The sequence below is a fragment of the Solanum verrucosum genome, unplaced genomic scaffold, assembly GCF_900185275.1.
Source record: "Solanum verrucosum unplaced genomic scaffold, falcon-dt-bn FXZP01000102.1, whole genome shotgun sequence".
Lineage (NCBI taxonomy): Eukaryota > Viridiplantae > Streptophyta > Magnoliopsida > Solanales > Solanaceae > Solanum > Solanum verrucosum.
Genome location: NW_026019930.1, coordinates 3,382,193 through 3,398,536, shown reverse-complemented (window position 1 = coordinate 3,398,536; position 16,344 = coordinate 3,382,193). Strand labels below are relative to the sequence as shown.

Genomic DNA, 16,344 nt, shown 5'->3' with positions numbered 1-16,344 from the left:
TTGTATTATATACTGTTCTTTGTGATATGTATTAAAAGTGATCAAATGAGAAAAAAATACTATTGTTATAAATGGTAAATATTTTTTTAATGTTGTATATTTATGTAAGCTTCCCCTTATTTTATTTCATAGGAATTTTTTTCTTTCTTTAGGACTATTTTTAAACTTAGAAGTTTTTTTTCGCTCATAAATTTTTGGGATCAGTAATTTAAGTCATATCTTACATCAACTTAGCAAATTCTAAGGATAGTAATTCACATTTGACATTTTGTATCGATTTAGCGTGTGAAGGTTTGCTCTACAAATTGATTTATTATCATTCTTGTAATTAATTCTGTATTTTTTATAAAAATAATTATCATTCTTGTAATCAATTTTGTATTTTTTATACCTTTTTCGTGTTTTGAAGGTCCTCAAAGCGACTATACTTTTGCCATTTGATTTATTTTCATTCTTGTAATCAATTCTGTATTTTTTATATTTTTTCATGTTGTGAAGGTGAAGCGACTTGCATCAACAACAGTTCATGTCAATCATTTCTTCCCATTTCTACTTTATACAATGTTGATACCACGTTGAGAAAATAAATGCTCAATGGGGTTCATTTTATTTATCACATATTATACTACCAAACTCACTCCATTTCCTATATAATACGTTATGAATTTTTAGCAACAAAATAAAAGTTCACTCAAGTACTCCAAAATTGTGTCATGTTGGTCATTTCCATGGTGTACTTCTGAAAATTCATCACGGGCTTACCCATTTTCAATGCAGAGATAAAATTTAGAGAAAATTATCCTTATCTAAAACACGGAAGAAGTTTATAGCATAAAGACGTGACTAAAGCAAGTTAATTGGGCAAGGAAACAAAGGCTGGGAAAATGCGAGATCACTTCTCCTTTTCACCATACAAAATCATCAAGCAAAGAGACACACAGATGAAGTGAAGATTTGATGAAGATGGAGGTAAACAACAAGCAAGAAACTCCAATACCCGAAAGATTAAGCAAAACAACTTAAGATTTATAGCAAGACAGATATCCAATGTAACAAATACGCACTAAATAAGAATCCAAAATTGAAACAGTTGAGGCCTCATAACAATGAAACACAGGGAGAATCTTCGAAATTTAAATGACTTTAATTCAGTATGGCCAAATGGCTCCCCTGGATCCTCTTCTTCCCTAGTAACGCCCAATTCCCCAAACTCTAATCAGACCATCTGTATAGCCACTGAAAAGTGTGCTTCCATCAGCACTCCAGCTCAAACTGGTGCAGTATATGACCTGCCAATTTAGATGCAATTATATTTAGATTCACCATTCACATCACAACAATGGAAATATCACATTACAGTAACTGGGTCAACAGAAGCACAGTCCAGTACAAAGTTGCAGACTCGAATACTGAAAAACTATAGGAGCAAATATGTCTTTACAATTCAGAGGCATATTAATTCTATCATTGCAGAGACAGTGTACAATTAGCAGCACAAAAATATGCTTGATCTACCAAAAAGAGAAGGAAATCTTCAGGACACAACAAGTGACAAATTACACAGATCAATACAATAACAACATACCCAATGTAATCTCACAAGTTGGGACTGAGTGGGAAGAATACACAAACCTTACCCCGTCTTACTGAGGTAAGTGAGGTTGTTTCTGATAGACTCTTAGCTCAAAACAAATGCTTTGAAAGTAGGATTACAAGAAAAATATGACAGCAAAATAGTAAGACAGAACGCAAATGAAGCACCAAACAGTAATACAAATTGAAGAATAAGAGACAACGTGACTACTAGATAATACTACTAATGAGGAGAAGAGAGGAGAAGGAGGCCACCCCCGCCTCTCCCCCATAATGTGTGACAACAATCAGCCACCTACTACCCTTCAACCCTAACTAGCTAGGGCCATGTTTCATGTCATGTCTAACCACCTCCCCATGTTATTTTTCATCCTACCTCTCCTAACTACTATTAGGGTTCATCTCTTTACTAGATCATCTGCCTCTTATTCTTATGCCCAAACCATTATAAGCTCATTTCTCTCATCTTGTCTGCCACAGGACCCACTCTTACATTGCCCTGTTTAACTTCGTTATTAATCATATCTCTCTTGAACATGCCCACACAATTCTTGACTGGCTAACACTACCCAACTAAACAATATTGGTTTAACCACCACTCTGTAAAATTGACCTTTGGTCACACATTCTTATCGCACCAGACCCCATCATTTCACCCACCCCACTTCAATGTGACATGCAATATCATTTAGACTATTACCGTGTCTCTGAACTTCCAGCCTTTCATTGACAACTTGAAAATCAGAACATCAATACTACAAAAAATCTATATTCGGACAACAATAGTTTACAACTGCAATTTCCTGACCACAAACAAAAACAAGTGACTGAAAAACTCCATATCCTGCAATGTTTCACTACAAAGCTTCTCATGGCACCAAAACTCAGAATAAAAAGTTAACAGCAAATCCCACACAGCAAAAGCTACAAGTATCCTATATTGTCCTAACCAGTTTATGATTTTCCATATGTACTGGTAATCATTTCCCGTGATAGAAAAGTTCCCTTAGAAGATAATTTTTAAATCATTTTCTTAGTATTTGAATGAGTACAAAAGTAGCTGATATAATAATTGATTGATGATTATTGATTGACACAAAATAGAATAAAAGCTAGGATATTTGAAAGATAACAAACCTTGGTTTTGGAATCGGTAGCAGCAGTTCCGAACATTTCACTCTCTTGTTTCAGATCAACTTTAAGATCAACCACGACGCTTTTGCTCTCCAAATCCCAAATCTTGATACTAGATTCAGTAGCAGCACATAGCCAATACCTATTCGGGCTAAAACAGAGGGTGTGGATAATGGAGCCAGCATCAAGAGAGTACAGTTTCTTTCCTTCAGCCAAATCCCATAGCAATATGACTCCATCTTTCCCTCCGCTAGCACACAACGAACCATCTGGAGACACGGCCACAGTATTCACATACCCACTGTGTCCCGCAAGAGTGGACCTGAGCTTACAGTTGGTAAGATTCCAGATTTTCACAGTGCGATCCCATGAACCAGAAACAATAGTGGGCTGAAGATTATTTGGGCTAAAACGGACACAAGAAACCCAATCAGAGTGTGAATCCTGTTCCTGAATTGTGTACTTGCACTCACCGAGTGTGTTCCAGAGCTTGATGGTCTTGTCACGGGAAGCAGAGACAATCTGACGGTTGTCAACAGAGAAAGCAACGGAGAGAACATCTTTAGTGTGTCCAACGAAACGACGAGCAGTGGTTCCAGCTTGAAGATCCCATAAACGGAGCTCACCGTCCCATGAACCGGAGAGTGCAAACATGCCGTCAGACGACAACACGACATCTTCAACGAAATGGCCGTGTCCGGTAAGGCGGCGGCGAGGGACACCGTATTGTGAACCGTCTTTAGTCAAAGACCAGACGATGATGGACTTATCCCTGGAGGAGGTGACAATCATGTCGGAGTTGTCAATTGGGGTTGCAATAGCAGTGACCCAGTCAGTGTGGGCTTTCATGGTGCCGCGGAGGACTAGTGATTCTTGCGACATTTTGTCGGATTGGTGGCGGCCGTCAGAGAAATCACCTTTGGTGGCAGAGAATGGAGAGGCGGAGATGAAAATGCAGAGAAAACTCTAGGGTTTTAAGCGGACGTATTTATATGAGAAATTTTTTTAGGGTTTTTTAGAGTGCAGGCAAACGGGTCTGGGTACTGAATTTCGGGTTGTTTGAATACATGAAAGACCCAACTTCTCCTGAGGCCCATTAGCACCTTATAATCTCATTAATTTGACACTGTTTGCAATTTAGGCGCTAATACTACTGGTTCGAAGATCATGCAGAGATTACCAATGTCTTGTAAAGTGAATCTCAATGAGGAGTCGAGAACGTTGAGACTGTTCGAAAAAAAAGACTTTTTGAGTTGGGTTGTTGTGCTTTAACCTTTTGTGGGCTTTTATGGAGTAAAATAGACTTGATAGAAATAAGTTTTCATTTAGGACTTAGATGACTTATGTGTACTTTTTATTTTGACAAATTATGTAAAATATCAGCGCATAAACTTAACTTATCATCTTTTTAGCCTAATTAACAAAATTTACCTAAAATAGTCATTCCGCTTATTCTTTTTTCTTAAATGGTGTCTTTTTGTCCTGCATCTTCTTCTTCTTTTCTTTGATAGTTAGAACAACTAAGATAGATATTTTTGACTATTAGCCTATGTAGCTTGGACTCTCTAAAGTTGATGTTGTACCTCTGTCAAATTCTCTAAAAAGGCACTACTTTTAAAGAATCAAACATGTACCCATCGTCATTTTTAAAGAGTCCAAGCAACATAGTTTCTAACTACAATCTCTCTTAGTAATAAACATTTGTTATGATCCATGACTCGATTCTCATCAAGAAATAGATGTTCATACCCTTTACTAGTTGTATCTGGTGGGGTTCTTGATTTTGCTTGACTTCTCAACTTTAAGTTGTTATAGAGGTATTCAAAAAGGGCAGATTTAAAGTTTCAAAGCCGCCTTGATTTAAAAATTTGATATACCACAAGCATGAATCGTTTCGAGCAAATTATATATTAAAAGACTCGAAACGTCAAGAAGATTTCATACCTAAAATTGGGGATTGTTTAGAAGTGATTTTGAGTTGATTGAAATTGAATAATACTCTTCATGTATAGTGAGTATATATATATAGTTAAGCTACATTCAGTTTTTTGAATATATCATAATATATAAGCATTGTATAATTCATGTATATGTAAGCTATATTGTATCGTCATGGTATACTTTGTATGACTTTTAACCGTAAAACATGACTATATTTGTTGTAAACTAATTACTTAACTGCGGATATATTTTAAACTATCCCTTTTAAAATTTCAATTATTTAATAAGTATGCATGTTTAGTCTTACAAATTAAGAGCTACTTAATAAAATTATGAGTATGCATGCACTAGAACGAAAATAGTTTTTAGCAACAATAAATATATATACATATTAAATAAAGAATGATAAAGCCTTTATCACCATTAGTTAATTGTCATTGGATCCAATGTCGCTATAGACTTTAGGGACATTTACAAAGAGTGTTAAATGACATTAAAAATATGTTTTTAGCAGCAATTAAGTTATTTCGTTAATTAATTGCCGCTAAAAATATGTTAGTCTTAACTCTTACAAATGGAAGCTCCATTCATTTTTCAACAGTCTCACACAACCAAAATAATTACAATTTCATGAACCTGAATCAATGAATACAGAGGAATGTATTTACTCTAGGTGACATTTGAATCAGGAAGTATTTTCCGAGTACACAGAACAAGTCTTTTGGAGATTAACTACAGCAAAATTTTGAAAACAGTTATGCAGTGAAGTTTATGTATGCCAAAACAAAAACTAGGAGGTAACAATAAACCGATGCCTGAAGAAAAGTCGCATAAGATTGATCGTTGATCTCTGAGGAGTCGACTGCAAGTGGCAAGCCGTCACTGTTAAGTGTGCATGACTGAGGATTCGAACCGTCTTCACTCATCATTAGAGCCCTTAAAACAGCAGAAACTGTATGAATGTAACCAGATGTATTTTTGTTGAGAAGCCAAGTTAAGCCCATCATTTGGCAACCCATGCTGTGCAGTTTGCTACTTCTATCATTTGTTGTGCTTGTATCTTCCAATCTGCTGTCACTGAGCTGCAGATTAACATCAACTTATTAGACAATAAATAAAATATTTCACTTGTAACTCAGATAAGACATATATGCTCGGTCGTTATTGACAAAATACCCTCTTTAACATGCCTCCTAGAAGAAATTATGAGCAGCTGTTGACCCCAAGGTTAAATGAACATTGCAAGTTTACAGGCAAAATGAATAAAAGGAGACAACTGATCTAAGCACAGGACAATAACATATGGACTAAGTAAGTTTATTGTCAAATAATTGAATCGTATCCCACCTAACATAGACGATCCAGCCAAGTATCAGCGAAGCTTAACTTTGGCATATTGCTTTCCTGGAAATCTAATTGTTATATAGAACCATCTAAAGGTACATTGTGTGGATCAGGCTCCAATATTTCCAATGAGACTTGATAACTTTTTTTCTTATTCATTTGTCAGCCCCAAAAACAAGTTGCAAGATAAAATTTTGATTATCTACACCACAGGAAGTAAAGAAGGCATAAAAATTAGAAGAAGAGCATCTCCACACGGTCATGAGTAGGATACTAACCTTAAAACGACTGATCAGTCAGAGGTCGCCATGTGAAGAAATCACTTTAGGTAACATTTATCAATGCCATCTATATCAGATAACTCTTTTATTCATGATTGTTTGACTACCTAAGACAAACTGCTGGTGATATCTACTGATCACCTATCTTCTATGTCTAGTGTACACACTTGCACAGAAATCGTGGTACATTATACAGCTTAATGAATCACAAGGTTAGCATATAAACGTGTATTGTATAAAAAATGTCTGATAGGGAAGCGAGTGGCAGACGAACATAAGACTTTGTTTGCCATTAGTTTTAGAACATATTGTACTAGAGTAAACACAACATGCCTCAATTCTCTTCTAACTTCTTTCGTTAATCTACTAACATTACCCAAAACCAGTCTTAAATCTAAATAAAGAAAGAGGATTATGTGTTATGGAAGCTTGAATATTAGCATACAAATAGTCAATAAAGATGTCTCCTAAATAATTAGTATAACCTGACTCAACTAGCTTTGGATTGAAGTATAGTTGATTGATATTATATCTCAAGTTATCAACCCAAACACACCATAATTCAATTTAAAAACAACTTTCCAGTCCCCTCCACAAGTAAGCAACTTCTTTAGTCCTTTGAACAATTGACCCCTAGACTATACCGACACGCTACAAGAGTGGCATAACCAGGATTTTCATCGAGAGGATTCAAAATATAAAGAAGCAATCATACGAAAAAGGCAAGAGGATTCAACGTCTACTGTATATACATAAAATGTATCAGACTATTTTAACATGTTACAACAACTTATGTACTCTGTTTTCCTCTGTTACTAAATACAAGACTTACCAAATAAAGAGTGTTCAAGCATTTGGAGCAACCAGCAATACCAGCATATCCATTACTGCTAAAACAATCTCTCTCTAATCTCTTCACACTCTCACCACCAATCAATTCTCCGCGCGAATTCACCGCGAAATTTTCAGGACACCTAAGTGGATGCAGCCTAATACCACAATAACAATAAACCACATCGCAAGTCTCATTTGGCTTCACCAACTCAATTCCCCTGTTTTCCAAAGCCTTTCCAAAAGAATCCACACACGTCTCTGAATCATCAGGGAGCACAGGCATTTCAACAGAGGTTGAGTATTGTGGGAACTTTGCAATGGCTCTGTGCAGCGCGGTTCTCGAGTAGGCTGCATAGAGCCATGCTGCGAGAACCGGGCAGCAACGGGTCGGGTTTATTTGACCCGAATGATCGTTGGACCTGCAGGATGATTTTATCCCTTTGTAAAGCTCCTCTGGTATGTCTAGAGAACAGCTTTCGAAGTTTGATTGTTCTGGGAAAGCAGGGATTGTTGCTGGCAGTGAAGGGGCTGGGGAGAATGGGTGGGGATTGGGTTCCGTCGGGTCGGGTTCGGGTATAACTGGAAAGGCAGGTATTACAGTTAGATTGGTGATGTAAACAACTGTAAACAAGAAGAAGGAAAAACAGTTAAGGGACATAGCTTATAATTAGAGAAATGAAGGAAGTTGGAAGATTATAAATGGAAGTTCAGTGAGAAGCCATTGATTATAAATGGTAGCTTATTTTTCCCTTTGGTTTGTGGTGGTGGTGATGAGGGAGTAGTTACAACAGTACTCTTAGATTTTTTATTTTGTTTGTTTGTGTGTGTCTAATATTCGAAACTCATTATTTGATTAATTTTATATTCCAAGTCAGATAAATTTACAAAAGAGGGTAAACCACTCCTTGCTAAGAATTTTTTCATTCACATACGAATACGGATGTATAGCTTGACAATCGGTTTTACTGGATTAGTATTATTGATTTAAACTCGATGTTTGTTGTATGAAATTCGCTAAATATGAATAAATTATTAGTTTAAAATTCAACTTATAAATTTCAAATTCTGAATGAGTCGAAGAATGGTTTGGAAGGAAGGGACTGAATGGGAAGCTAATGGCTGAGTAATGTGGGGTATGGCAGGTTGGACAAAGTTTGTTTGTTTATTTGTTACTCTTGTAAGGCTTAGTATGTGTATGATTATAATATGCTTTAAAGCAACAATGAAACTGTGTCAACTACTTATACTATTTGGTCATCATTTGCAAATTCATGTTGAATGACATGCAAGTGAAAGCAGCTGGTTACTTTAATACTACTTGCTTTTTACATGTACTAGTATGAAATTTTTAAACATGAAAGGGAATTGATTTTTTCTATTTGAAACATTTGCTAGTGATGGATCCGTATCTTTGACTTGTAACAAGTTAACAACCACAAAAAAGGAATGAAAAAAATAAGTGAAGAAACAAGATGTTTTGTGTAGTAATAATATGATTATGACCTGCTATTTAATTGATAGATATATATACTTCTCTTATTCATCAATGGCCTCTCAACATCCTCCAATGTCTATGTCACTAATTTGCTAGCCAATACACATTTTTCAAAACCTCAAATCAGATTCACACTTGGAAGTCCGAGTAAAACGCTTTATACCAAAAGCAACTCCATTCTTAACCATAATGTCATAAATTTCATATTAGTTCCAGTTTACCACGTTAATAAGTTTGAACGAAAAATGCATTTGTCGTATAACATGGAAAATGACATGACATAAGAGGAAAAGCAGATCACATGGTCCTTACTCTTTTGGAAGAGCAATAAACTCAATAATTGGAGTTCCTCACGAGCCTCTATATCACATATATTTACCCCACTTCATCTGAAAATCCACACTCTCTTCAATTATCTTGTCTTTGTCTCAAAAAAAAGTTACACTGCTAGAGATTTATGAATTTGCCACTGCACAAATTGGCTTCGAAATCAGCTCAACTAGGACTGGAGGGTAGTTGTTGTTTACTGCAAGGAAATGAGTGAATTTTCCCAATAAAGTGAACAAAAGTTCATAAGAAAGAACAATATCCCTCAAGGGATAGATCTTAGGCATTGTATTCTTCAAGTCATTACAAACTTCAACTTGTCACAAGTAACTATAGTTTACAAATGAATATGAAAATGTAATCTCATCCACAAATAGCTGGAGAACATTTTCTTTTCCTGCTATGTGAAATAAAAATTCACAGTACAAATAGCAACTGAAAACCTAACTGTTGGCATTCTGCCTGAAATGCCGTAGTAAACTTCAACTATTTGTAGTACAAAAAAGCTTATGATTTACAGGACAAGGAGATACATAATAGAGTACATGATCAAGAATGTCAAAACTATCGAAGGGGAGCCCCGTGCATGAAGTGGGTGTGATGTAAGCATCTTACCCCAATGGAAGGGTCAATGGCTGGTGATCAGATCTACAGAGTATGCTGGTAATAAATTAGCCATGAAGATCAGCAAGTTTTTGAGCTAAACCATCAACACCGTCGGTTTGTTCTTTAATTGCCTCTTCCTATCAGAACATTTATATAATGCCAACCTTTTAGATCAATAAAATGACAAAAAAAATGCAGGAACAATTGGCATTTTGGTTTTAAGCAAGGACATTAGCAGGCATTCTATTGAGTTTTCATTATTGGAATGGCGTCTTTTTTCCTTTTACATGAAAACATTTTTTCATGGCTGAATGATTGAATGTCATTGATATTCAACAAAGAGAAAAGGGGTAGAAGTTACCTCTGCATTTCTTCTTTTAACTACGACGCACTTTGAAGCACTGATACTAGCACTCTTCAGCAAGCTACGAGCACTATAGTTTGCTTTGTTTGGTCCATTTTGCACATTAGCATCTGAGTACTCTGATCCCTCGGACTGCCCTGGTGGGCTCTCTAGAGTTGAAGCAACAGATGTTGAAGTTCGTTTTTCAAAATCAATGTTCTGGGAAGAGGTTTCATCTTTTGGTGCAGGAACCCGCTCTCTAAGATGAGAGTATTCAAAAACAGACAAAGTTAATTCCATGACTAAAGTTGTAGCCTATAACCACAAAATCAGATTTCCTAAAGCACTTGCTATGTACTCAAAATTAACCTTGTTCAGGAAACACACGCAGCTTTTAAAGTAAATCGCATCAACCTACAACATTTCTGTTTAGAAACAATCATTTATCAAATAAGTGCACAAAAATAAGGACGGCTTAAATTGAAATGGTGTCTCTCAGAACTGGAACTAAAATAAGGACTGCTTAAATCGGACAAGACAGATGACTTCTAATTCAGCAGATTATTATTGAAGAACGGCCTTTACCACCCAGAGCAAAAGAATAGTACAGAGTTCACACCTAGGCAAGGAAGCATGCTGCCTCTGAAGTGGAGTGCTTCGTTCACCTTTACCATAATGCTCCTCAAGATGTGCAAATTGACGCTTGAACCGATCAACACCACTAAATTGACACAAAAGAAAGACCATCAAAAAGTATTTCTCAAAGAGTAGTCAAAACATTTATTGCAATATGTACACAAAGTAGGAGCAGTCAAGCAGATACATTTGCACAACACATTACACACTAACACAACATATATTTTGTGAATTAGCTGGCACAGCCCTTGAAGGAAAGAAAATGCTTTTGTATATTAACTTGAGGTTACTTCCATTTTGGAAAGAGTTGTCAATGCCCTCCAAAGATACATTATAGTTTTCAACCACTGGAGGAAACTAAAAGACAAGCAATTTTTTGATCTAACTAAACTAAACAATCAGCTTTTAATGCAAGGAAATGAGGCTGAAAAAAGTTATTAGAAAAGAACATAAATTATGTGGAGCAAGATTTAGGTGTCTCCTAACCTTGGGTACATAAACCCACTAGTCTGATCTCCGCCACGATGATACTCCTGAAGCATCTGAGGATGATATTCCAAAATCTGTTTACTCAGAACAAATTTAGAAATTAATCAGTAAATTCATTCCACATAAAAGGGAGCCATCAAAATGGAGAAAACTGTACCTCCCGATAAATGAGCTCTCTAACATCTTCTTTTGCCAACTTTCTCCTCTCAAATTCAAACTCAAGCTTTGATATTGGGTGAGTAGATGGTTCACGGTCCACATTCGACAAACTACGGAAATAAGGATCAGCCAGAGCCTTGAAACCAAAACCACCAATGATGAGTCGAAGTCTTGTCACATTATCAGAGTCAAGATTTTCTTTGGTAGATAGAACAATATAAAAACTTATTCACTTTAAACAATTACCTCCTCTGCAGATGGTCGATCTTTAGGGTCAAATGCAAGAATGCGTTCAAGTAGGCGCAAAGCCAAAGGATCCGCATGTGGAAACTTTTGTGCATATGGAACTGGTGGTTTTTTCCGCATGTTACCGAGGTATCTTCTTGCCTTTTCATTTCTAATCTGCCAGTTCAGTAGAATTTCTTTAGTAAAACAGGAAAAACTAGAGTGGGACATACAACGTGATTTACAGGGACCTCTCAGCAACTATTCTTTTTGTCTTAACCTTTGTTCTCTGATGTTCTTACTAGCAAGTAATGAAGACATCTTATCATCCAAGTGATGCTAATCTGATTGAACATTAACAAAGAAAGAGAAGTATGTAATAAGCGAATTAACCTTTGCAATGGTTTCAGGAGGAGGTGTTCCCAGCAAATCAGTCATAAGGTCTAATTGATGCACTACATTCTTTCCAGGAAATAATGGTTTTCCAGTGAGCATTTCTGCAAATATGCATCCTATGCTCCAAATATCAATAGCAGGAGTGTACTGCAAATAGAGAACTCTCAGTGATAGTACATGTCACATCATAAGTAAATCTGTCTATACAGATATGTCAAAAACATAAGTAAACTCTTAACATATATTATATGATATAGTTGCTTCACAGTGAAATCACGTCATCAAATTTTATGGTTTAGATATCACTTTACAAGAAAGAAAGTCTCGTTTATTTTTGTTCTCTGATAAGGTAAAAAGTAACAAACCCTCATTTTTGAAATAGTGAAAAAATAATAAAATCCACATCATTGTTTCAGTGTATAAAGCAAAAGGGCACTTCCCAGAGTATCAATCTCAACTTTTTAGGAGAAATACCACTCCATGATGTGGAGATACTGAGACCACAAAAAAAATATCTGCATACTCGGAACATTAACGGTCTTAGGCTAAATGTTCCCACACATAAGGGCAGAAAATACTTCTAGAAATTGGGAAACCCCCTCGAAGCACTACCCTAACTATCTGTTTTGCAAGCAGGTTCTGTTCCAAGAGATTTATACTATGCCTCCACAGTAATAAAAATATGTATGTTTATATTCTAGCATTAAAGCCTGACATATTTACAGCCACCAGTCCAAATATGTTCATTCACAGTTGCAGGCTAACTCTTTACTTTCGATGCCGCACCTGTGTCAGATTCTCCAAAAATACATTACTTTTGGAGAATCCGAACGTACCCATTGACATTTTTAAAAAGTCCCAGCAGCATAGGTTGTAGGACTTTTGAAACGAGAAAGCTGAACAGCATGTTCATATCACAGAGTTACTGAGCATTGAACTAGAGTGAGAGATTGATGCTCAGGACAGTCCTTTTAGTTTCATTGATACTTAAGATGAACTACTAATCTTGCCACTTTCTCCTAACTGCAAGTTGAATAGGTCATAGTCATAATACTGGGAAACTATAAACAGGGAACTCTCATCTTTCACCAATTTAAAGAATAAATCTACTATTAAGCTCTTGAAGTCAAAACTGTCGTCCAGCGGTGATTACTTTTTCCAACAATAAGCTCCTCATCAATCCACTTGCCCTCCACTTCTAATGACACTATGACTCTATACAGATAGAACTTGAATACAATAAACAATTTGAATCCTCAATTGAACATTCTCCCAGCCAAATGAAGTACCAAATATAGAGAACAAGTGACGTTATCAATCTCACAATGAGGTGTTTTTTACATCTTGTCAAAATCGATCTTTTTGTGCATATTACAGAAACCTAGACATGCTTCATCTCCCTCTCAAGCCACCAACCTCTAAGCATTTGAAGTCAAGTGATCCATCACCTGATCATGAACTTTGCGATCAAACATTACTAGTTTGAAAGTAAATTCTGAAGGCATCGTTGAAGGCTGATAAGTCAATAAGCATCCAGCAGACACTTATAGGGAAAACAGAATATGACTTCATTCTGTATCAGCCACAGAACCATGTAAATAAAAATATTGTTCAATCTATAATTGTTCCGGCCTTCTCCGAAGACAGAAACAGAGTGACATACAACCAAGAAATTCTCAGACAACCAAAATACCGGAGAAAAGAGAGTATAAAAAGTATCATTGACCACAATGCATTATACTGATTGCCACAAACTATGTGAAATGTAAGTGTCATTGCAATAATTGCATGTTTGGCAAATGGAATTAACAATTATAACTGTGGATGTCAGTGATAAAGCTAAGTTACCTTAGAGAAAAAAGAGCCACATAGCTCAGGAGCACGATACCATCGGGTAGCTACATAGTCCTTAAATACATCAAACAACAAGTATATCAGAAATCACTCACAACTTTGAGTACAAAAATAACAAGAAAAGAGAAGCCTTCTAGAGCTCAAACATACAGTCCAGAAAATAGCTGAGGGTGTGTCATTAAATGATACACGAGCAAGCCCAAAGTCACAAATCTTCAATTTACAGTCAGCGTTAGCAAGAATATTCTTCGGCTTTAAATCTCGATGGAAAACGTTTGCTGTTAAGAGGTCCCAAGGAAAAGTTAGCTTCTCCATTACATAGAGATGTCAAAGAGAAGGTTTCAACTTGTATAAAAACAAACCAGTATGAGTATATTTTAATCCACGCATAAGCTGGTATAGGAAAAACTGATAATGCTCAGGTGTAAGATCATCATTGGCCCTAATAACCTGGTGGAGATCAGACTCCATCAATTCAAAGACGACGTAAATATCTTTAAACTCTCGCCGAGAAGGGGGCAACATGATGTGCTTTATTTCTACGATATCAGGATGCCGTAGAAGCCGAAGTAGCTTAATTTCTCTTAAAATTCTAGTGGCATCAGAGACATGCTCAAACACGTCATTAATCTTCTTGATAGCAACTCTTTCTCCAGTTTTGGTATCAACAGCGGAGGCCACAACTCCATAGCTACCCTTGCCGATAACTTCCTGAATTTGGTATCTGCTTGCTTCTCCATATTCTGTGAAGAACTCTGCCTCCTGTGAGTTCTGAATAACAATATTCAAGTCAAAACAAATGTGACTGATATCTGCAGTATAAAACAGCTGCATCTTCCCATTTCCTTATCCATGTAAGTCTACATAGAGCTGAAAAGTTCATAGGGCACTAATATGCCACATACTAGTAATCTGCATAATGATCTAACGCTACTTTATGTGCTAGGAAGTGAACACACAATAATATAGAAAAAAATAAAAACACCACAAAACTGATGATTGAAACATGATCCTCATATGAACAAGACAAGTCTGATGGCTCTTGAAAAAATCTAACAGACACAAGATTCTACAAAACACTGGTCATTGGTAGAAACAACAACAACATACCAAGTGAAATCCCACTCGTCATTGGTAGCAAGAACTTCATTTTTCCTTAGATAAAGCAATTATGAAGATAGCAAATATTATAATCTAACACACACACACACACATCTTTTGTTTGCCTCCTAGACAAAAGCGCATGGCAATAACGAGCAGGGGTTTCAGACCAACCAGACTACAAGATTCTTAGATAGGAAAGAAAGATAGTTCAGATTATTTTCTTTTGAGGTGGGGGCGAGTAACTGTGACTTACCAATAAATATCTGTTTCATTTCAATGACCTAAGCAAATATACAGAAAGATCCAAAATGCGTAAAGTTGCAAGCTTTACTTTCCCCCATCCTTTTTTAGCAACATTTACTACATATATCAACCAAATTCTCAGGTGGGAAACCAATTTGTTTATACATACATGAAAAACAAACATCAACATCAGATTGAGCAGTAAAATGATGGTCAAACTTATCAACTCCATGCAAAGTCAAAAAGCAAAAAAAAAAAAAAAAAGAAAAGTAAAAAGTCAATAAAAAGCAAAAAAAAAGAAGGGAAAAATCAAACCTTTCTGTGATGATCCATTTGATAAGAAGCAGATGAAAAAGGGAAATCAACCCTTTTAGGAACTCTGATAAACTTAAGACCCGAAATGTCAAAGTCTTCAATAACGATAAGCTCTCCTTCTTCTTCTTCTTGGTATTGTGAGTCTGAAATCTTGATGGATTTTTCAAGATTGTTCAAGATCGGTTCTGCATTGGTATGAACAATAGTAGTAATAGTAGTAGTAGTACTTGAACGACGATGAAACAAACGACGAACTCCGTCCACGAATGTACTACCACCCCCCATATACTACTGCTGCACCCCCTTGTCTTTTCTTTTTTTATGAATTCCCCTAATCTGTCGTGTTGATTCTTGATTTGCCACCACAAGATCTCAGCATTCCACGCTAATATGTTTTTCTCTCTCTATTTTGCCAGTTGCCACCACAAAATACAGCGGTTTCTTCCGAGTTTCTTGGTGTTGTGCAAAGATAATGGGAGAGAAGAAGAAGAAGAGTAGTAAAAAGAGGAAAGAGGAAAAAGGCAGGCTTTATACATGTCAGGCCAGCCTACAGGAAAAATAGGGAGAGGAGATTAATTTGTTTGTAGAGTTTTAACTTGATACCAAGGTTATGATAGTACAAAATATTTTTATATCTTGTGATCTTAAATTAAGATCTAATTCACATTAAGTGATGATTATAGTGTTTTGTGTTCGGTCAGCTTTGGTATCCATTAATTTTACGAGATACATGTCACGCTATCACCTCTCATTAATAATTCAGCGAACTCTATCAATCAAGACAAGATAAATGGGAAGAATAATCTAGTGTGTTGATTTTTGAACGAGACATTTGGATTTTCAATCACTTCATTGATCATTAGGCTATAATTTTTGGTGCAGTTTCAATTTATTTTTTTATTTTGAGAAAAAATTACTTATTTTGAATTATGTAAAGAGTTTCGATATTTAATTAATATGGAATATATGTCAAAAAAATAAATTAATTTTGTGATATAAACATGTCAATATAAAGTTAAAATAAA

General features: G+C 36.0%; 3 protein-coding genes across 4 annotated transcripts; all 3 read right to left on the bottom strand.

The window, feature by feature from the left end:
• Positions 1–1,005: 1,005 nt before the first annotated feature.
• Positions 1,006–3,692, bottom strand: LOC125828050 (guanine nucleotide-binding protein subunit beta-like protein). The gene is made up of 2 exons (XM_049507356.1): positions 2,731–3,692; positions 1,006–1,289 (listed from the first exon to the last, which is right to left on the bottom strand). Exons 1-2 carry the CDS (start codon positions 3,607–3,609, stop codon positions 1,188–1,190), a joined length of 981 nt encoding a protein of 326 aa, XP_049363313.1. The 5' UTR covers positions 3,610–3,692; the 3' UTR covers positions 1,006–1,187.
• A 1,537-nt stretch (positions 3,693–5,229) lies between these two features.
• On the bottom strand, positions 5,230–7,820 carry LOC125829309 (uncharacterized GPI-anchored protein At4g28100-like). The gene is made up of 2 exons (XM_049508551.1): positions 7,126–7,820; positions 5,230–5,750 (listed from the first exon to the last, which is right to left on the bottom strand). The coding sequence occupies exons 1-2, from the start codon at positions 7,783–7,785 to the stop codon at positions 5,424–5,426; spliced, it is 987 nt and encodes a 328-aa protein (XP_049364508.1). The 5' UTR covers positions 7,786–7,820; the 3' UTR covers positions 5,230–5,423.
• Positions 7,821–9,209: 1,389 nt separating this feature from the next.
• LOC125830777 (mitogen-activated protein kinase 9-like) lies at positions 9,210–15,852 on the bottom strand. Of its 2 annotated transcripts, none has more exons than XM_049509949.1 (11): positions 15,320–15,852; positions 14,020–14,428; positions 13,808–13,935; positions 13,652–13,711; positions 11,801–11,950; positions 11,429–11,584; positions 11,181–11,318; positions 11,021–11,097; positions 10,518–10,619; positions 9,917–10,157; positions 9,210–9,692 (listed from the first exon to the last, which is right to left on the bottom strand). In XM_049509949.1, exons 1-11 carry the CDS (start codon positions 15,602–15,604, stop codon positions 9,621–9,623), a joined length of 1,818 nt encoding a protein of 605 aa, XP_049365906.1. In that variant the 5' UTR covers positions 15,605–15,852; the 3' UTR covers positions 9,210–9,620. The 2 variants fall into 2 exon arrangements, with proteins under 2 accessions (XP_049365906.1, XP_049365914.1); XM_049509957.1 differs by having other exon boundaries at positions 14,020–14,419; positions 15,320–15,821.
• Positions 15,853–16,344: the final 492 nt, after the last annotated feature.